The sequence below is a fragment of the Gopherus evgoodei genome, chromosome 8 (assembly GCF_007399415.2).
Source record: "Gopherus evgoodei ecotype Sinaloan lineage chromosome 8, rGopEvg1_v1.p, whole genome shotgun sequence".
Lineage (NCBI taxonomy): Eukaryota > Metazoa > Chordata > Testudines > Testudinidae > Gopherus > Gopherus evgoodei.
In genome coordinates, this window is record NC_044329.1 from 42803197 (window position 1) to 42825266 (window position 22070).

At 46.4% G+C, this 22070-nt stretch overlaps 1 protein-coding gene across 1 annotated transcript in view; it reads left to right on the forward strand.

The window, feature by feature from the left end:
- LOC115656566 (regulator of G-protein signaling 5) overlaps positions 1-22070 on the forward strand; it is a 72466-nt gene that overhangs the window by 38901 nt on the left and 11495 nt on the right. The window contains exons 3-4 of the mRNA XM_030573412.1: positions 10789-10850; positions 21220-21386. Coding sequence (XP_030429272.1) covers positions 10789-10850; positions 21220-21386 — 229 coding nt within the window. The remainder of the gene's footprint in view (positions 1-10788; positions 10851-21219; positions 21387-22070) is intronic.

Below are 22070 nucleotides of genomic sequence, written 5' to 3' on the forward strand. Positions count from 1 at the left end.
CTTTAAATCCAGGCCACGGCTGAGATTTAAAGGGCTCAGAGCTCCCCACGGCTGTGGGCAGCCCAGAGCCCTTTGAATCCCAGCCATGGCTCTGGTGGTCAGGCTGAGGCCAGGATTTAAAGGGCTCGAGGCTCCCCTCAGTGGCAGGAGCTCTGAGTCCTTTAAATTCCTGCCCTAGCCCATCAAAGCTTGGGGTTCCCCTTGGCAGCCGAAGCCCCAGGCCCTTTAATTTGCCCCTGAGCCCTGGGGGGCTCCCAGTGACCTCTTCAGCTGGGAGCCCTTGGCTGATTTAAAGGCCCTTGGTCTCCCAGCCACAGCTGGTGCCCCAGGGCCTTTAAATCTTGAGAGGCCACGCCTCTTCCGGATGAGGCCACCCCCCTCAGGAGTCCGGCAGTACCGGTAAATCCTGTAAGTTACTTTCACCCCGAGTATCACTCGCAGATCTTTTTCAGCACCTAGCCAGTTATTCCCCATTTTGTTGTTATGCATTTGATTATTTCCTAAGTAAAGTACTTTGCACTTAGCTTTATTGAATTTCACATTGTTGAATTCAGACCAGTTCTCCAATTTAGCAAGGTCATTTTGAATTCTAATCCTGTCCTCCAAAGTGCTTGCACCCCTTCCCAGCTTTATGCTATATGCAAATTTTATAAACATATTCTCCATTTCATTCCTGAAGTCATTAATGAAAATACTGAATAGTACAGGACCAAAGAGTTATCCCTGTGGAACCCCACTAGATACATTTTCCCAGTTTGACAGTGAACCATTGATAATTGCTCCTTGAATATGGTCTTTCAATCAGCTGTGCACCCACCTGATAGTAATTTCATCTAGACTACAGTTCCCTAATTTGCTTATGAAACTCTCATGTGAGACTGTGTTGAAAGATTTACTAAGATCAAGATATATCATGTCTACTGCTTCCTCCCTATCTCAGTAGGTCAGTAACTCTGCCCCATCCTACCCACTTTTCACCCCTCTATAGCACTGTCAGACTGTATACCCCTGCTCCTCCTAACTGCCTGGGTGCCATTGAGGGAGGGCACTGAGAGCACAGGCGAGATAGTGCCCAGCACCACACTGCACTCCAGCAACTGGGAATATCAACTGCAGAGATAAGTCTTTGGAGGATGGTGCTTGTACAGTCCAGCCACATGTTGGGGTCATGAGGGGATGAAGCATGCTCAGTGCAGATGGAATCTCTGGAGAATATAGCTGCCAAAAACTCTAACAAATATCTACTACGTATTTGCAAATGGCATTTTCCAAAAGCTTATAACTACAGCTAAATTGTGCAGATTTTCATGGAGACAAAAGCCATCTCCCTGACACCAGGGTGATCCCCAGCCAAATTTCATATCACTGCTCCAAAGCATGAAGGCACAAGAGATTCTCAAAAACAGTTGTGACAATTTTAGCATGTTTTCCCTAATCTCATTCATAGAATCATAGAATATCAGGGTTGGAAGGGACCTCAGGAGGTCATCTAGTCCAACCCCCTCCTCAAAGCAGGACGAATTCCCAACTAAATCATCTCAGCCAGGGCTTTGTCAAGCCTGACCTGACCTTAAAAACCTTTAAAGAAGGAGATTCCATCACCCTCATAGGTAACCCATTCCAGTGCTTCACCACCCTCCTAGTGAAAAAGTTTTTCCTAATATCCAACCTAAACCTTCCCCACTACAACGTGAGACCATTACTCCTTGTTTTGTCATTCTCAGAAACTATTGAACTGTTTCAGATGAAACTCCCCAAAAGTATGCAGCCCAAGGCAGACAATTGGCATTGAAAATTTTAGCCCAAATGGTTAACGTTTAACAAAGTTATAAGCAACAGAAGACAGTCTTATAGTGGGAAGTGTTGGGTAACCTTAACCATAGGCAGCATTTCCAGCCCTGCCTGTAAGGAAATGAGCAAGAAGTCAGTAGATAATATTAGATAATTTATTCCAGTAAACTCAGCCCCGTTGCATTGTTTGCCGTCTCTGCTCCTGAGCCCCTTCCTCCTGTTTCCCTTCTGTGCTTGCCCATGTGCCCTAATATCTGCTGCATTTTCTAATCTGCTGGATTAGGTGAGCCTGATTGCAGTCAGGACCATGGTTGGGCTGAGTCCATTCCAGTGTAAAGAGTACACAACACACAATCTCAGGGAATGCCCCCAGCACAGAGTACATTCTCAGCACGAACAGGTGCAGGAGAAGAGGCCATGGTGGCTCCACACCCTTCCCCCAGTGAAGCAGTGGTGCTAGGGCATTTTCATAGACTTTAAGGCCAGAATGGACCATCATGATCATCTAGCCTGATCTCCTACACATTGTAGGCCACAGAACCTCACCCACTCATGAAATAGAGCCTAACCTCTGGCTGAGCTACAGAAATCCTCAAATCATGATTTAAAGACTTCAAGTTACAGAGAATCCATCATTTACACTAGTTTAAACATGCAAGTGACCCATGCTGCAGAGGAAGGTGATAACTCCCAGGGTCTCTGCCAATCTGATCCATGGTAAAATTCCTTCATGACCCCATATCTGTTGGTCTTTTGGACCTTGAGCATGTCAGCAAGACCCACCAACCAGACACCTGGGAAAGAATTCTCTGAAGTAACTCAGAGCCCTACCCATCTAGTATCCCATCACCAGCCATTGGAGATATTTGCTACAAACAATTGCAGAGGGGCCATTTGCCTCTGTAACCAGTTTCATCATATCATCCCCTCCATAAACTCATCAAGCTCAGTCTTGAAGCCAGTTAGGTTTTTCAACTCCCCCTTCCTCTGCTCCCCTTGGAAGGCTGTTCCAGAACTTTACTCCTCTGATGGTTAGAAAACCATCTAATTTCAAGCCTAAACTTGTTGATGGCCAATTTAAATCCATTTATTCTTGTATCAATGTAACGCCACCAAACCCTGGTCATTGGCGGACGGAATCAAACCTGGAATCTCTGGAGCTTAGTGCATGAGCCTCTACCGCACGAGCTAAGGACTGGTCTTGCTTCGAGCAGGCGGTTGAACTAGATGACCTCTTGAGTTCACTTCCAAACCCTGATATTCTATGATTCTATGAAAAGCCAACTGGCTGTTAGCTAAGGCTGTAGAGCAGACTCACTAATTACTCTCTAAGTGGTTTCAGTGCCACTGATGGGACAGAGCAACACACACAGAAGGTTTGTGGCCTACATATTTTCCCTAGCTGAGGAAGCACGTACAGAGCTTCAGAGTCTTCCCAGTCGGAATCCCGGACGAGCCCCAACTAGATGGGACAGAACACCACCACTATGAGGCGTGTGGGTTACATCAACATTTAGCGCTTAATTTGACTCTTAACTTTTCTCCTTCCCTGGTGTTTATCCCTCTGACATATTTTGAGAGAACAATCACATTTTCCCTCAGCCTTCATTTGGTTAAATTAAATAAGCCAAGCTCTTTGAGTCTCTTCTCGTAAAGCAGGTTTTCTATTCCTCTAATCATCCTCGTAGCCCTTCTCTGCACCTGTCCCAGTTTGAATTAACACTTCTTAAACATGGAAGATCAGAACTGAGCACAGTATTCCAGATGAGGTATCGCCAGTGCCTGGTACAACGATACTAGCACTTAATTATCTTTACCGGAAATACCTCACCTGATGCATCTTAGGACTGCATTAGCATTTTTCGTAGTTGCATCACAGTGATGGCTCAGTTATCCTCTGATCAACCAATACACGTAGGTCTTTCTCCTCCTCTGTCACTTCCACTCCAACATCCCCAGCTTATAGCAAAAATTCTTTTTGTTAGTCTCTAAGTGCGTGACCTTGCACTTTGCATTATGAAATTTCATCCCATTTCTATTATTCCAGTTTTCAAGGTCATCCAGATCTTCTTGTATGATATTCTGGTCCTCCTCCATATTGGCAATACCTCCTAACTTTGTGTCATCCACAAATTTTATTAGCACACTGCCACCATTTGTGCCAAGGTAAGTAATAAAAATGTTAAATAAGATTGGTCCGAAGACCAATCTCTGAGGAACTCCACTAATAACCTCCCTCCAGCCTGACAGTTCTCTTTTCAGTGTGGCCCGTTGTAGTCTCCCTTTTAACCAGTTCCTTATCCACCTTTCAATTCTCATATTAATCTCCTTCTTCTCCAATTTAACTACTAATTTCCTGTGTGGAATTGTATCAAATGCCTTACTGAAATCCAGGTAGATTAGATCGACTGTGATTCCTTTGTCTAAAAAATCAGTTATCTTCTGTTTCAAAATTTGTTCTAAGACCTTGCATTAAACTGAGGTCAAACTAACAGGCCTGTAGTTTCTTAGATCATCTTTTACCTTTCTTAAATATAGGAACTATATTAGCAATTCTCTGGTCAGATGGTACCACTCCCAAGGTTACAGATTTGTTAAAAATTCTTGCTATTGGGCTTGCAATTTTATGTGCCAGTTCCTTTAATGCTCCTGGATGAAGATAATCCAGGGCTCCTGATTTAGTACCTAAGATGTTTGAGTTTGACTTCAGCCTCTGACGTGGTAATTTCTATTTCCATATCCTCATTTCCATTAGCCACCCTGCCAATATGCTTAATTGCCTCATTAACCATATTAAAAACTAAAGCAAAGTACTTGTTTAGATGTTTGGACATACCTAGATTATCTTTGATCTCCTTGTAGGCTTTCTGCTTTTTATTAATCACCTGTCTGAGATGTTTATTCATCCAGCTTGGTATGTAAACCTTCCCTATCATTTTTCCCCTCCTTGCTTGGGATGCAGGCTTCAGAAAGCTTTTGCAACTTTTAGTTAAAGTAATTCCAAGCCTCCTCCACATTGAGATCCTTAAATTCTTCAGCCCAGTCCACTGCCCTAACTAATTCCCTTAATTTTTTAGTTTGCCTTTTTGAAATCAAGGATCTATTTTTCTTGTTCCATTTTGTTTAGCTCATGATCACTCAGGCCTGGCATCAGCCTTCAGCCCTTGGCTCCTGAATGTGGCCTGGCTCCACTCCTGACCTCATCTCTGGCTCCAGTCTCGGCCGTGGCTCCACTCTCAGCCATGGCCCCAGCCACAGCTCCGGCCCTGACTATGGCCCTAGCTCCTGACAGCTGCTCCCAGGAGTGTGAGAAAATTACATTAAGGGTGAGGGGGCAGAACTTAAAAAAGTTTTGGGACCACTGAATTAGACCCAGAGCATATGGGCAAGATCTACCATCCAGACACCTGGAAAAAAAATCTCTGTAGTAACTCGGAGCCCTCCCAATCTAGTGTCCTATCACTAACCATTGGAGATATTTGCAGATCGGCTACATGCCATTATAGGCCATCCTATCATACCAACCCCTCCATAAACATATCAAGCTCAGTCTTGAATCCAGTTAGGTTTCCACTGGAACCTAGCCCCAGGGCTCCCCTTGGAAGGCTGTTCAAGAACTTCACTCCTCTGATGGGTAGAAACCTTCATCTAATTTCAAGCCTAAATTTGTTGCTGGCCTGTTTATACCCATCTATGAGTAGCATTTGTTTTCCAGTCTCTATCTGGGAAGTTAAAGTCTCCCATAATCACAAGATTCCCAGTAGTGTTTATTTCATTAAAAACACTGAAGAGGTTCATATTCATATTCAAGTCAGATCCTTGCAGGGAGGTCTGTTGCATATCCCAAGCACTGTCCCAGGGGAGTCTCCAGTAGCTTTCTTCCCCAAAGTGCTCTTGACCCACACAGATTCTGTTTTATCCATTCTATCACTTCTAATTTCTTTAGTCTACAACATCATTAATATGCAATGCTGCTCCACCATCTTTACGTTTTTTTCTGTCTTTCCTGAACAGCACATACTCTTCAATTCCTGTACTCTAGTCATAACTACTATTCTATCATGTTTCTGTTATCGCTATAGTATCTGGTTTCACCTTCAGTAGTTCTAATTCACCATTTTGTTCCCCCGGCTCCTTGCATTGGTGCACAGACATCTTAGTTGCTGGACCCCACTCCCTTGTGAACTTTCACCCATGCAGAGGTTTTTCTCCTCCTATCTTGGAGAGACAGTTTTATCCCTTACAAGCATTGCAAGAACAATATCTTTCAATGGAGTGCCTTGATTTGGTAAAACCCCACTTTCTGTTCCCAACAAGTCAGTTGGATGGACTCCCCCCTCCCAGAGATCTGACCCCAGTTTTACCTTAAAACCTGATCCACAGGAGAGAGATCTGGCATTTTAAATGCAGACTTTTCACCTTCCTCCTAGGAAAGATCCTCCCCACAAAAAGTAGGTGGATTTTCTCACTACCCCTCACCTTCCATCTGGGCTTCCCTCTGGGTCAGACACTCCTGTGTCCCCCAAAAGGGAAGGTGACCCTGGTCTAGCTGTGGGCTCACAGCTATGAGCTATGGCAGACCCTTCACTGGCCAGCAAAATTCTCCCCTTTTCACTCAGGTTGGGCTTGCTTCCAGCTACAGAGATCTTGGGGTCTGTTCCCACCACAGTGATCACCAGGACTCCAACTTCCACCTTTGGGACACATGCATCTGTGCACTCCAGGACAGACCTTGCCCCATGCTGACCTGCACCTTCCTGGCAGTCAGCAGGTGGAGTGGCCCCCCTGTTACAAAGTGGTACATTCCCCTCCCACAGGGAGATGATTACAGGACAGAAGCTGGCTTTGTCCAGCCCCTCTCTCTGGGACTTGCCTGGAGCCCCGGGGCTACAGGAACTGGCCACAACCATCCCTACCCCCAAAGCTGCATTCTTTACTGCTGCAGAGGAATCTAAGAGACACTCACCTATTCCCCACCCCACCCCCCGCACCGAGGCTTTTAGCACAAGATTCCTTCTCACTGCTAACCAACCCTGGGACAGATTCTGCCACATTAAAGAAATCATTCCCCAGTAGAAATGGTGCAAAATTGTGTGCCACTATTGCAACTGTCAGTTCAGCCTGCAAACCACCAGTTTGTGTGTGTACTTTAGCTAAAGGTGCAAGGACTTTGTAACCTCCTACCAGTTCTAATTCTGCCATTTTACCTGGCAACAAATCCTTCTCCTGGATCAGATCCCTCCTGACCACAGAAATCTCAGCACCTGTGTCCCTCAATCCCAGAAGCACTTCACAATTGATTTTAACAGCATGCATATGCTCATTGCTTGGTTGTGTGGAAGCAAGCTTTACAAATCCTGTGGGAAAGAGCCAGCAGCTGGGCTCTGAGAAGTAGCAGTTTTATGTTTTACTTGCTGCTTGTTCTCATTCAGCAAGGGACACTTATTCCTCAGGTGCTCAGTGGACTTACACTGATAGCACCTCTTGGGCTCCTCTGCTTGCACAGGAAATTTGGGATGAGTAACAGGGGAATGGGGAGGTGAACACCCAGCCTCTTTTTTCCTAGGGGTAAAACAGTGATTCTGCTTTCCCACAATCCTGTACCCCTCTGCCAGGGTTTATGTTTGATTGCAGCTTGTGCTTGCTCATAACAATCTGCATACCCAGCTAATTGACCCACTGCATCCACCTTTTTGTCCCACAAATACTGTTTTATGTCATCACTGCACATATTCAGGAATTGTTCCTGAGTAACCAAATCACACATTTCTTCCAAGTTTGTAATGCCTTTCCCCCTCCCCCACATATCTACCAAGTCTCTCATTTCATTTACATAAGCCACATTGCTCAGTCCAGATCCCCTCTTAAGCCTCCTGAATTTAACCCTGTAGGTTTCAGGTGTAACCCAAAACTGTTTCAAAACCAGTTCCTTAAATTTACCATAGTTTGAGGCATCACCAATAGGCATCTTATTGAATATGTCCAAAGCTCTGCCAGTCAATTTTGCTATCTATGTGGTCATCTTTTGATCTTCAGGGATGGCATGGAGGGTGCACAGTCTCTCAAAGGTGATGAAATATTTGGCAATATCTCTGGGTTCCTCATATTGTGGACACAGTTGCTCCCATTTGTGGATTTTTGGGGAAGCGGAGCCAGCAGGTGGAGGGTTTTGTCTCTTCAACTACATAAGAGCCAGTTCATACTTCTGGGCCTCCCTCTGGGCCTCCATCGCTCTCTCATGGGCAGCCTCTTCCCCGGCTGTTTCTGCCTCCATAACTCTCTTGTGGGCAGCATCCTCTGCCTCCACCCTTGCTGTTTCTGCCTCCATAGATCTCTTGTGGGCAGCCTCCTCTCTCTTCATCAGTCATTTAGGTTCATTTTCTTTCTCTTTTGCTTCCAGTCTAGCCAGCTCTAGTTTAGTTGCTGCTTCTCTGGTAGTCATTTTCCTGCTTTCTGGGGGCTGGGCCACACCCCCTCTGCAGTTCACTGAAACTGGAATGCACTCAGCTCAGGGGATTCTTAGTCAAAAGAGACATTCCGAGCGCCCAGCGTTCAGACTTTATTTTGCTTTCTTTTCTGTCCCTACTTCCCTTGCCTGAAATAAGCAAACAGAAAATAACAAACCAGTAACCACTTTGTCTGTTCTCCAGCCACCACACTTAAAACTCACTTAAAATCACTACCAGTATCTAAAAGCAATCAGCTGTGCATAGATCCTGCCGACTACGTCACTGTGACAGGTTGGATCACAGAAACCCCCTTGGGATCTGCCAACTGATGTGCCAAGACTATGTCTGCTCCTGCTTTCCCTGCCAGCACGGGACCCCAGCACCCTGTCTTGCTGAGCCAGACACATTCATCTGCTCCAACAAAGACCCAGGGTCTGAATTATTTGCCCCAAGACTGCAAATTTAACTGAAGGCAGCTAACAGAAGTGCTCTTATCTCTAACACTCAGATGCCCAACTCGCAATGGGTTCTAAACCCAAATAAATCTGTTTTATCCTGTATAAAGCTTATACCAGGTAGACTCATAAATTGTTCACACTCTATAACACTGATAGAGAGATATGCACAGCTGTTTCCCCCCCCCCCAGGTATTAATACATACTTTGGGTTAATTAATAAGTAAAAAGTGATTTTATTAAATACAGAAAGTAGGATTTAAGTGGTTCCAAATAGTAACAGGCAGAACAAAGTGAACTACCAAGTAAAATAAAATAGCATATGCAGGCCTATGTCTAATACAGTAAGGAACTGAATACAGATAAGATTCTCACCAGTTCCAGAATGCTTCCTTTTACAGACTAATCACATTTTAGTCTGGGTCCAGCAATCATTCACACCCCTTGCAGTCACTGTCCTTTGTTCCAGTTTCTTTCAGGTATCTTTGAGGGTGGAGAGGCTCTCTCTTTAGCCAGCTGAAGACAAAATGGAGGGGTTTCCTATGGTCTTAAATAGACTTTCTCTTGTTGTTGAAGACCCCCACCTCTCTCCTATGCGAAGTCCAGCTTCAAATGGAGTTTTGGCATCAACTGGGCAAATCACATGTCCATGCATGACTGAGTTCCTTACCAGCCAAGCCACATTCCTGGGAAAGCCCAGATGTGGATTGGTGCCTCCAAGTTCATTGCTGGCTTAAGTGTTTCTTGATTGAGCACTTACTGAGAATAGTCTCTTCTTAGGAACCTGACCAACTGCTTCACTACAGCCTACTTAGAATCAAACAAGTATGCAGCCAATATTTATAACTTCGAATACAAAAATGATGCATGCCTACAATGGGATTAATAGATTCGGTAGATCATAACCTTTATAGAGATATGTTACATGGCATATGTAGCATACAACACATTCTAGTTATGTTATATATATGCATATACATAAGCATATTTCCATAAAGCCTTATGGGGGCACCAACCATCACAGCCCTCCTTATAGCACCACTGCCTGAGCCATCTGTTGATCATCATAATCTTGTCTTGCCTTTGTTCTCCACCTCTATGGACAGGTAGAATCCCGCTGAAGATCACCTGAGCCGCCATTTCTTTATGCATCTTCCTCTGCCTCCCTTGATGCACAGTGTGCCCTACCAGCATCTGCAAACTGAAGGGGAAACCCCCCACAAAACCCACACAACACACACAACCCCCTGTGAAAGGTCAGGAGTAGAAGGGGACATGAAAGAGCTAGGTTCTGCCCAGCTATTCTGTGGCACTGCTGCAGACCATGCGGGCCATTGCAATTAGTCAGCGCAGCCCTCAGGATGGCTCCAATCTGCACCATGGGTTTGGAAGCCCCAGGATATGGGGGGAGCACCAGCCCCCATCTCAGTCCTTGCACTGGGCTCTGCCCTGTCAGGGATGACTGACCCTCAGTGTCTTCAAGACTCACTCCACCATTTTAATGCTGATAAACAGATTGAGGTTGTTTCTGCTCTTTATATCTGAGGAACAGCTCTCCTTGGAGCAGCTCCTATTCCCTGCACCCTTACAACACCCTGTTTCCCAGCAGCAACCAGTCCCAGGACCAGGCACAGTCCCAGACCACAGCTGGGCAGATGAGCAGGGGGAGAGGGCAGTGGATGCACCCAGTTTCTACAAGCAATTTTCTGCTCCGTGCCATGTATTTGCTTCATAGATTTACCTCGCACCTGCTGGTTTGGATTTTCCTTTTTGTCAGCGTGTGGGAAAAAGACACCTCTATCTCCCAGTACAAACCCCAGCTGGCTCTAAAGGAGACTGGTTATATTTGTATGCATCTCCAAGAGGAGAGTCATATGGTTAGTGGCTAATGCCTTGTCAGGACTTCTAGGTTCTGTTCCTGTCTCTGCTGCTGACTTGCATTGTGCCCTTGGATGGGTCACTTCATTGTTCTATGCTTCCATTTCCCCTCTGTAAAAGGGGGAGATAAGGCTTGTGAAGTGTTCTCAGCTCTCCTACATTATCATTGATGATGTGCTGTCACAATTTCAGTCTGTGTTTTTCTTTCCCTCTAGGACCTCACCAGATGAGGCTTTGCAGTGGCGTGAGTCCCTGGAGAAGCTCCTGCAAAATGCTTGTAAGTTCCCTGTGCCGCTTCAGTGAGAATGGAGATGCCCTGAGCGTGAACTGTTCCCACAGGCATAAAGCAGTGACCCCTCCCTCATGATTCCCTTTAACATCAGCCAGCTGGGGGCTTGATAGCTCCGGGGTAGGGTACAGGAGAGGACCCTGCCACTGCTTAGGGCTAGCATTTCTGCTGATGCCAAAAGGGAGCGGGACTGTCAACAAGCTGGGGAAGGTCCCCATTCCCCCCTGCATGCCCTGCTCTCAGCCTTGCATGAGCTTTCAGCCAGGGATTAGAGACAAACTTGACAGCAGCTATGTAAAGCTGGACAAACTCCCCAAAGTGGATTGCTTCTGTAACTTTGTGCTGTACGTGTGACAGGTGTGAGAGGAGGTATTCAGTTGTCAGAGAAGTGTGCTGTGGCACAGCAGAGCTGGGGCTAATGTGTGGGGAAGCTAATGGGCCTTGAAATGAACGTTTAATTACAGTTTGCTATTCATGCAGTGATGTCAGCATGTTCAGTACTCCCTGCAGGAAATTTTAACTTTTTGTCAAAAAAGAAAATGTGGAAGTTTGGGCCAAAATATTTCAGTTATCAGCATTCAATGAAAATTGGGGGATTGGGGAGGGGGAGGAATTAGCAATTTTTGTCAGCATTTTCCTTTGGGAAGATGGAATTCCAACCATCTGTAAATGACAGCTGAATAGCTGCTCTTTGGAAAAATTGCCTTCTTTAGTAATAGATGGAATGCATTTCTAGAAGTTCCTAAGTTCTCAGCCCTCTTGGCTATGCATCATGCAATTCTGCTCTTTCCCATGTCCCTTTGTTCTAGCACCGTCATTCTGTTAGTGCATTCTCTGTCTTTGTTACCTGGGGAGAGCAAGTCTGGGACTGGTCACTGGCAGCCAACTGAACTAAATGCCTATTGTCGGGGAAGAACTCAGGCCATGTCTACATCTAAAATTTTGCAGCGCTGGTTGTTACAGCTGTATTAGTACAGCTGTATAGGGCCAGCGCTGCAGAGTGGCCACACTTACAGCAACCAGCGCTGCAAGTGGTGTTAGATGTGGCCACACTGCAGCGCTGTTGGGCGGCTTCAAGGGAGGTTCCGGGACCGAGAGAGCAAACCGAGAGAGCAAACCGGGAACGCCGCGGTTTGCTCTCTCGGTCCCGGAGCCAGCCAGCAAGCCGCGGGGAAGGAGACCTGCTTGCTCGGGGTTCCGGGACCGAGAGAGCAAACCGGGAACGCCGCGGTTTGCTCTCTCGGTCCCGGAGCCAGCCAGCAAGCCGCGGGGAAGGAGACCTGCTTGCTCGGGGTTCCGGGACCGAGAGAGCAAACCGGGAACGCCGCGGTTTGCTCTCTCGGTCCCGGAGCCAGCCAGCAAGCCGCGGGGAAGGAGACCTGCTTGCTGGCTGGCTCCGGGACCGAGAGAGCAAACCGCGGCGTTCCCGGTTTGCTCTCTCGGTCCCGGAACCCCGAGCAAGCAGGTCTCCTTCCCCGCGGCTTGCTGGCTGGCTCCGGGACCGAGAGAGCAAACCGCGGCGTTCCCGGTTTGCTCTCTCGGTCCCGGAACCCCGAGCAAGCAGGTCTCCTTCCCCGCGGCTTGCTGGCTGGCTCCGGGACCGAGAGAGCAAACCGCGGCGTTCCCGGTTTGCTCTCTCGGTCCCGGAACCCCGAGCAAGCAGGTCTCCTTCCCCGCGGCTTGCTGGCTGGCTCCGGGACCGAGAGAGCAAACCGCGGCGTTCCCGGTTTGCTCTCTCGGTCCCGGAACCCCGAGCAAGCAGGTCTCCTTCCCCGCGGCTTGCTGGCTGGCTCCGGGACCGAGAGAGCAAACCGCGGCGTTCCCGGTTTGCTCTCTCGGTCCCGGAACCCCGAGCAAGCAGGTCTCCTTCCCCGCGGCTTGCTGGCTGGCTCCGGGACCGAGAGAGCAAACCGCGGCGTTCCCGGTTTGCTCTCTCGGTCCCGGAACCCCGAGCAAGCAGGTCTCCTTCCCCGCGGCTTGCTGGCTGGCTCCGGGACCGAGAGAGCAAACCGCGGCGTTCCCGGTTTGCTCTCTCGGTCCCGGAACCCCGAGCAAGCAGGTCTCCTTCCCCGCGGCTTGCTGGCTGGCTCCGGGACCGAGAGAGCAAACCGCGGCGTTCCCGGTTTGCTCTCTCGGTCCCGGAACCCCGAGCAAGCAGGTCTCCTTCCCCGCGGCTTGCTGGCTGGCTCCGGGACCGAGAGAGCAAACCGCGGCGTTCCCGGTTTGCTCTCTCGGTCCCGGAACCCCGAGCAAGCAGGTCTCCTTCCCCGCGGTTTGCTGGCTGGCTCCGGGACCGAGAGAGCAAACCGGGAAAGGAAACCAGCTTGATTACCAGAGGCTTCCTCCTTCCACGGAGGTCAAGAAAAGCGCTGGTGAGTGTCTACATTGCATTACCAGCGCTGGATCACCAGCGCTGGATCCTCTACACCCGAGACAAAACGGGAGTACGGCCAGCGCTGCAAACAGGGAGTTGCAGCGCTGGTGATGCCCTGCAGATGTGGACACTCTCAAAGTTGCAGCGCTGTAACTCCCTCACCAGCGCTGCAACTTTCTGATGTAGACAAGCCCTCAGTTCTTGCTTTTTGTTTGGGTGCAGCAAAATCAAATACTTTATTCTAACTCCAGCAATTGCAATAGAGGGAGGGAGTGCCCTAGGACACTGGGTCGCCCCAGTCCCGGACAGGTCTCTCAACAGGTAAACAATTACAGCAAGCATTTATACCTTTGTTACAGACAATAACAAGCAATAATACAGACAATAATGAGCAACAGCTGCATTTTGTTTATACATAGGCTATCCTGCTATCTTATTTGCCCCACGTTGGGCTCCAGTCTACATATTTAATTATCAGTGCAAGGTCGTGATAACTTCTCACACAGTTCTTTCCTACTCGCCTCACACTAACCTCGCTTCTACAAATTTCACGTCATCAGGGTTACAGCTGGCCTAACTCTTGCTAACAGACTAACATGCATTAAGATCCCCTACAAATCCTTGTCAATTCTTTCCCTACTTCCACACTATCTCACAAGCTCATTACGTCTGAGAGACTACAAGGACTTTTTTAAGACTTTAGGCTACTGATCTATCTATCTATCTATCTATCTATCTATCTATCTATCTATCTATCTATCTATCTATCTATCTATAATTAAGAAGGCCAAGAAATAATTTGAAGACCACCTAGTCAAAGACTCAAAAAGTAATAAACATTTAAATACATCAGAAGCAGGAAGCCTGCTAAACAACGAGTGGGGGGTCACTGGATGATCGAGATGCTAAAGGAGCACTCAAGGACGATAAGGCCATTGTGGAGAAACTAAATGAATTCTTTGCATCTATCTTCACAGCTGAGGATGGGAGGGAGATTCTCAAACCTGAGCCATTCTTTTTAGGTGACAAATCTGAAGAACTATCCCAGATTGAGGTATAATTAGAGGAGGTTTTGGAACAAATTGATAAACTAAACAATAATAAGTCACCAGGACCAGATGGTATTCATCAAGAGTTCTGAAGGAATTCAGATATGAAATTGCAGAACTACTGACTGTGGTATGTACCCTATCATTTAAATCAGCTTCTGTACCAAATGACTGGAGGATAGCTAATGTGATAGTTTTTTTAAAAAAGGCTCCACAAGTGATGCCAGCAATTACAGGCTGGTAAACCTAACTTCAGTACCTGTCAAACTGGTTGAAACTATAGTAAAGAACAGAATTATAAGACACATAGATGAATATAATTTGTTGGAAAAGACTTACATGGTTTTTGTAAAGGGAAATTATGCCTCACCAATGTACTAGATTTACTAATACTTCTTTAGGGGGATCAACAAGCATGTGGACAAGGGTGAACCAGTGGACATAGCCTACTTAGATTTTCAGAAAGCCTTTGACAAGGTTCCTCACCAAAGGCTCGTAAGCAAAATAAGCTGTCATGGGATAAGAGGGAAAGTCCTCTCATGGATCAGTAACTGGTTAAAAGATAGGAAACAAAAGGTAGGAATAAATGGTCAGTTTTCAGAATGAAGAGAGGTAAATAGTGGAGTTTCCCGAGGGATCTGTACTTGGACCAGTACTGTTCAACATATTCATATACGATCTGGAAAGAGGGTTAAACAGTGAGGTGGTAAAATCTACAGATACAGAATTATTCAAGATAGTTAAGCCCAAAGCAGACTGCAAAGAGTTACAAAGGGATCTCACAAATCTGGGTGGCTGGGCAACAGAATGGTAGATGAAATTCAGTGTTGATAAATGTAAAGTAATGCACATTGAAAAACATAATTAAAACTATACATATAAAATGATGGGGTCTAAATTAGTTGTTACCACTCAAGAAAGAGATCTTGGAATCATCATAACTAGTTCTCTGAAAACATCTGCTCAATGTGCAAAGGCAGCAAAAAAAACTAACCGAATGTTGGGAATTGTTAGGAAGGGGATAGATAATAAGTCAGAAAATATCATTTTGCCTCTATATAAACCGTGGTATGTCCACATCTTGAATACTGCGTGCAGATATGGTTGTCCCATCTCATAGAAGATATATTGGAATGGAAAAAGATACAGAAAAAGTAACAAAAATGTTTAGGGGTATGGAACAGCTTCCGTATGAGGAGAGATTAATAAGATTGGGACTTTTCACCTTGGAAAAGAGATGATTAAGGGAGGATATGATAGAGGTCTATAAAATCATGACCAGTGTGGAGAAAGTAAATAAGAAAGTGTTATTTACTTCTTATAACACAAAAACTAGGGTTCACCCAGTGAAATGAATAGGCAGCAGGTTTAAAACAAACAAAAGGAAGTATTTCTTCACACAACACAGTTAACCTGGGGAACTCTTTGCCAGAGGATGTTGTGAAAGCCAAGACTATATTAGGGTTCAAAAGAGAACTAAAAAGTTCATAGAGGATAGGTCTATCAATGGCTATTATCCAGGATGGGCAGGGACGCTGTCCCTAACCTATGTTTGCCAGAAGCTGAGAATGGGCAAGAGGGGATGGATCACTTGAGGATTACCTGTTCTGTTAATTCCTTCTGAAGCATCTGGCATGGCCACTGTTAGAAGACAAGATACAGAGTTGGATGGACCATTAGTGTGACTCAATATGGCCATTCTTATGTACTGGTTCTTTACTCTTCCATCCTCCCAGTACCCTGGTCAGTGATGCTGGTTTAGATGACGGGCTTTCTTTACAAGCTTGTAGAATGCAATAGAAATGCATTAGTGGGTAAGCTTCATGGCCCTGTCTACAGATCCAGAGAAAATGATCCATCCTGTGTGGATCCATTTAAGTCAGTGACAAAGTTCTCCTGGACTGTCATGGGGCCAGTTCAGCCCAGATATTCCTGTATGCTGTTTGTAACAGTTTGTCTACACTTGAAACACTACAGTGGCACATTATGTCACTTCAGTGTAGATACTACCTATGCCAATGAGAGGGGTTCTCCCCTTGCCACAGGTAATCCATTGCCCTGAGAGGCAGTAGATAGATCAATGTAAGAATTCTTCCATCAACCTAGTGCTGTCTACATAGGGACTTACGGTGTGGATTGTTCACACCCTTGAGCGACATCTTAGGGGCGTGAATAATCATGGCTGAGAGGGAGTGAGCCGATGGGGTGGGAGAGAGGCAGGGTAATGCGGAGGAAGCATTGTGGACCTTGGGGCTCAGAGGTGCTCACAGTAATCTGCAGAAGGAAAGAGTAGGTGGGTGTCAAGAAGACCTGGGCTCCTTGGGGCCTCCTACAGGCACTTTGGAGGCCAGCTTTGGACAAGTTACGCTGATCTAATTTTCTAGAATAGACTAAGTTCAGTCTCAGCCCATTATCTGGCTGCAGGACAGGAAACTTTCTGAGTTACTGATCATTCTGTTGCTTAATGAGGCTCTGCTTCTCTTTCTCCAGGCTTGGTACTGGAATGGGCGAGTTCAGTAGTCTGGGATTCAGGGTCATGTCAGACACATGTGCCTTGGTTTGTAACACTCATCTCTTGATGCCTCATTCTTTCTCCAGATGATTCCCAGAGTTCATTTTCTTGGGACTGCTCTCTGGTTAACCCTGCCTGGTGCTCACTAATTAGCATGTGCTTTACTGGTGTCAGGGCAGAGGCTGTCTGGGAGCCAAAAGCTCCTGCTAACTGTTCTCAGGGTTCTATCAGACTTTGCTGGCTGCTGAGCCCTGTGAAAAGCTCTGAAGGTCTGGGACCTGAGGGTCTGTCTACACAGCAAAGAAAAACCCATGGCTGGCCCATACCAGCCAACTCTGGGCTTCAGGGCTTGGGCTGTGAGGCTGTTTCATTGTTACATAGACTTTGAGGATTGGGCTGGGGCCAGGGCCCTGGGACCCTCCCACCTTGCAGAGTCCTAGAGCCCAGCCATCAGCCCAAGTCCAGATATCTACACAGCAATGAAACAATCCTGCAGCCAGAACCCAAGTCAGCTGACAGGGGCCAGCCACAGGCGTCCAGTTGCTGTGTAGACAGACCCTCTGTCACTTCACAGCCTCTTTTATTCTTCTTGATTTCACAATGCATTTGCAACTGTTGGAAGATGCTGACCTTGCAGCCCTCTCGTGAGATGCTTGCCTGCCCTGGCAGGCCTTTCTCCCCAGCCAAGAAGGGAGCTTTGCTGCTGAGATGACCTGTGGCACTCAGCACAATACTGCACCTAGGACTCTAACTTGCCCCTGAGGCTCTGCAGAGGAGGCAGAGGGGAGCTGTCTTCTGGCCACAGTGGCAGTAGCAGAGGTGGCTCTGTGCAGATCTCACACTGCTGTTCTGCCATTATTTAGGTACCAATTAAAAGGGAGACTACAATAGGTCATACTGAAAGTTGAACTGTCAGGCTGGAGGGAGGTTACTAGTGGAGTTTCTTAGGGATCAGTCTTGGGACCAATCTTAACATTTTTATTACTTACCTTGGCACAAATGGTGGCAGTGTGCTAATAAAATTTGTGGATGACCCAAAGTTGGGAGGTATTGCTAATCTAGAGGAGGACCAGAATATCATACAAGAAGAACTGGATGACCTTAAAAACTGGAGTAATAGAAATGGGATGAAATTTCATAATGCAAAGTGCAAGATCATGCATTTAGGGATAAACAATAAGAATTTTTGCTATAAACTGTGGATGTTGGATTGGAAGTGACAGAGGAAGAGAAAGACCTGGGTGTATTGGTTGATCATAGGATGACTATGAGCTGTCATTGTAATGTGGCCATGAAAAAGGCTAATACAGTCCTAGGATGCATCAGGTGAGGTATTTCCGGTAGAGATAATTAAGTGTTACTATATTGTACAAGGCACTGGTGAGATCTCATCTGGAATAGTGTGTGCAGTTCTGGTCTCCCATGCTTAAGAAAGATGAATTCAAACTGAAACACGTGCAAAGAAGGGTTATGAAAATGATCAGAGGAATGGAAAACCTAATTTGTGAGAAGAGACTCAAAGAGCTTGGCTTGTTTAGACTAAGCAAGCAAAAGCTGACGGGAGATGTGATTGCTTTCTACAAATACATCAGAGGGATAAATACCAGGGAGGGAGATAAATTAAGTTCAGTGGTGACACAAGTATAAATGGTATAAACTATCCATCAACAACTTTAGACATGAAATTAGATGACATTTTCTAACCATCAGAGGAGTGACTTTCTGGAACAGCCTCCCCAGGGGAACCGTGGGGGCAAAAAACTTAAATAGATTCAAGACTGAGCTTGATAAATTTATGAAGGAGGTAGTCTGATGAAACTACCTACAACATGTAGCTAATCTGCAGCATGTAGCAGCAAATGTTTCCAATGGCTGATAATGGGACACTAGATGGGGAGGACCCTAAGTTACTACAGAGAATTCTTTCCCAAGTGTTTGGCTGGTGGGTCTAACTGATTGTCATATTTGGTGTCAGGAAGGAATTTTCTCCTAGGTCAGATTGGCAGAGACCTAGGGAGTTATCCCCTTCTGCAGGTCACTTGCAAGTTTAAACTAGTGTAAATGGTGGATTCTTTGTAACTTGAAGCCTTTATACCATGATTAGAGAACTTCACTGTCAAGGTATTATTCCCACTTTGAACTTTAGCGTCCAGAAAGTGGGGACCTGCATGTACCCTTCTAAGCTTAATTTCTAGCTTAGATCTGATAGCGTTGCCACCAACCAGAAATTCCAGTATCTGGTACATTCCTTGTCCCCCTAGAATCTTCCCGGGGGACCCAAGACCCAAACCCCTTGGGTCTTAAAACACAGGGAAATAAACCATTCTCCCTCCTTTCCTTTTCCGAGACTTCCCCTCCTTGGGTTACCCTGAGAGATACACTGATCCAAACTCCTTGGATCTTAAAACAGAGAGGAATTAACCTTCCCCCCACCTCCTTTCCCCACACCAATCCCCTGGTGAGTTCAGATCCAATCCCCTTGGGTTTTAAACAAGGAAAAAAATCAATCAGGTTCTTAAAAAGGAAAGCTTTTAATTAAAGAAAGAAAAAGTAAAAATTAACTCTGTAAAACCAGGATGGAAAATGTTTACAGGGTCTTCAGCTATACATAGACTAGAGGGACTCCCTCCCCCCTAGCCTAAGTTACAAGTTACAGCAAACAGAGTTAAACAGAGTTATCCATCCAGCAAAATACACATTTGCAAGGTAAAAAAACAAACATAATACTAATCAGCCTTTCCTAGCTAGTACTTACTATTTTGAACATGAGAGACTGTTTCAGAAAGATTGGAGAAAGATGGTTGCACGTCTGGCCCCTCTTAGTTCCAAGAGAGAACAAAGAACAAAACAAACAGCACAAACAAAGACTTCCCTCCACCAAGATTTGAAAGTATCTTGTCCCGCGATTGGTCCTTTGGTCAGGTGTCAGCCAGGTTCACTGAGCTTGTTAACCCTTTACAGGTAAAAGAGACATTAACCCTTAACTGTCTGTTTATGACATCACTAACTCAGCCAGAAGTTAGAGGTCTATTACAGGAGTGGGTGAGCGAGGTTCTGTGTCCTGCGATGGGCTGGAGATCATACCTGATGATCACGATGGTCCTTTATGGCCTGTTGGTCTATCAGTCTATGAGTATATGAGCACCGCCCAGCTTTGGAAAGGCTTAAAGAGAAAGGGCCTGACAGGAATTGGCTTCTGGGAGAAAAGGTGCATGCACAAGAGCCTGATGAAATTTTCCAGAAGACTAGTGTATTCACTGAAAAATACCAGTTTGGGTTAAGGAAAGTGAATGGTTTTGTACACACACACACGTGCGCACACCCCAACCCCTTCAAATATTTCATTGCAACATTTTCAAAATATAACACTTCAGTCCCACAGCACTGCCAGCCAGGAGCTCGAGGGGACCCCCTGCACCCTACAGCACTGTCAGCTAGGTGGGTGAGGGGAACGCCACCCCGTAGCATTGCTAGCCAAGCACATGAGCAGACCCCCATCCTATGGGGCTGTCAGCCAGGGGCATGAGGACACCTGCATCCTACAGCACTGCCAGCCAGGCACACAATGGGACCCCCATTCTACAGCACTGCCAGCCAGGGGCATGAGGGGGAACCCCCAACCCCACCCATAGCACTGCCAGCCAGGAGTATAAGAGGAACCTTTGACCCCTTCCCATATATTCTTATGTTCTTTCCACTCCTGTACCATCTCTCCCTCCCTCTCCCTGTGAATCAAGCACAGACTTGCACACACAGGCTCCTTCCCCCAAATGTACTCAAATGCATTATGGCACTTCCATTCTGCTCCCTGTAGCTCCCCCCACCCCCGGACTTGGGACATGCAGGAGGGAACTCCAGGAGAGGCCTGCGTTGTTGGTTTGGGCCCTTGCAGAGACAGGAGCCACATAGGAAATTCAGATCTGGGTTCAGATGTGCCATTTCCCCAGGGCTCAGGGTGTCCCAGAGCAGAATTGCGAAAGTCAAGCAGCTGAATAATGCTGGGCTTGTTTGCTGAGGACCTAAACATGTCCATAACTGAAAAGAGCTTGTTTGTGAGGTGAGAGAAGATTGGGTTTGGATTCTGTGATTGCTCATAATGTACGGAGAGCTTGAACATCTCTGGGTTCTGCGGTACTAATTGCATGAAGGGATCACTGTGATCAGACTCAGCCTCACAGGTCAGCACAACATGGTCTTTGCTCTGTGCCATGTCATAACATGGTGATATGATCTCACATTGTCATTGTCAAACACCTTGAACAAAGGTTGGGTCTGGCAGAGCTGGATGTGCATGGGCTGGGATTGCTCCATTTCCCTTCCACTCTCAAACTGCCCCAACCATGACAAATTCATTTCTTCCAGCTGATTGTACTGGGGAGTGTGATGTTGAGAGAAGCCTTTCCCAATTTTCTCTCTGAGCAGATGGGCTTGCCAGCTTCAGGAGCTTCCTTAGATCTGAGTTCAGTGAGGAGAACATTGAGTTTTGGATTGCCTGTGAAGAATACAAGAAAATCAAGTCCCCCACCAAGATGGCCGAGAAGGCCAAGAAAATTTTTGAGCAGTTCATCCAGACGGAGGCACCTAAAGAGGTCAGTCCAGTCAGAGGGCACCAAAGCAGGTTGCTCACACTGTGCTCACTTGAAAGCCACATTGGCTTCTTGTCTAGACTGAAGAGCCATAGAAAATGTGCAAAAATTGGAACAGATTCCATCCACCATGTCTACAATCCAGAGGCATGGCCTAGGGAGCCTACAGCTCCCAGCATGCAATTCAGCATTGGTACAGAGAGAAGTGTCACTGTGGCCCATGCCTGGTGGCTGCACTTTGGTCACATCAGCTTCCATTCCTCCCTAGAGCTATGGAACTGGCTTACACTGGTAAGGAATCAGAGGGGTAGCCGTGTTAGTCTGGATCTGTAAAAGCAGCAAAAAATCCTGTGGCACCTTGTAGACTAACAGATGTTTTGGAGCATGAGCTTTCATGGGTGAATACCCACTTCGTCAGATGCATGTCGAAGTGGGTATTCACCCACGAAAGCTCATGCTCCAAAACGTCTATTAGTCTATAAGGTGCCACAGGACTCTTTGCTGCTTTTACTGGTAAGGAACACATGAGAAATGTGCATGTATTTAGGTATGTTGTGATGCCAGCAACAGCTTTATTTTTATAGTGATGACTCACTAGTTTACCTGTCTCTCGCAGACCTGTCTTGCTCCATCCACACTGACATCTCACCTGTCTCTCTGACATCTCTCAGGGAAAAGTAACACAGC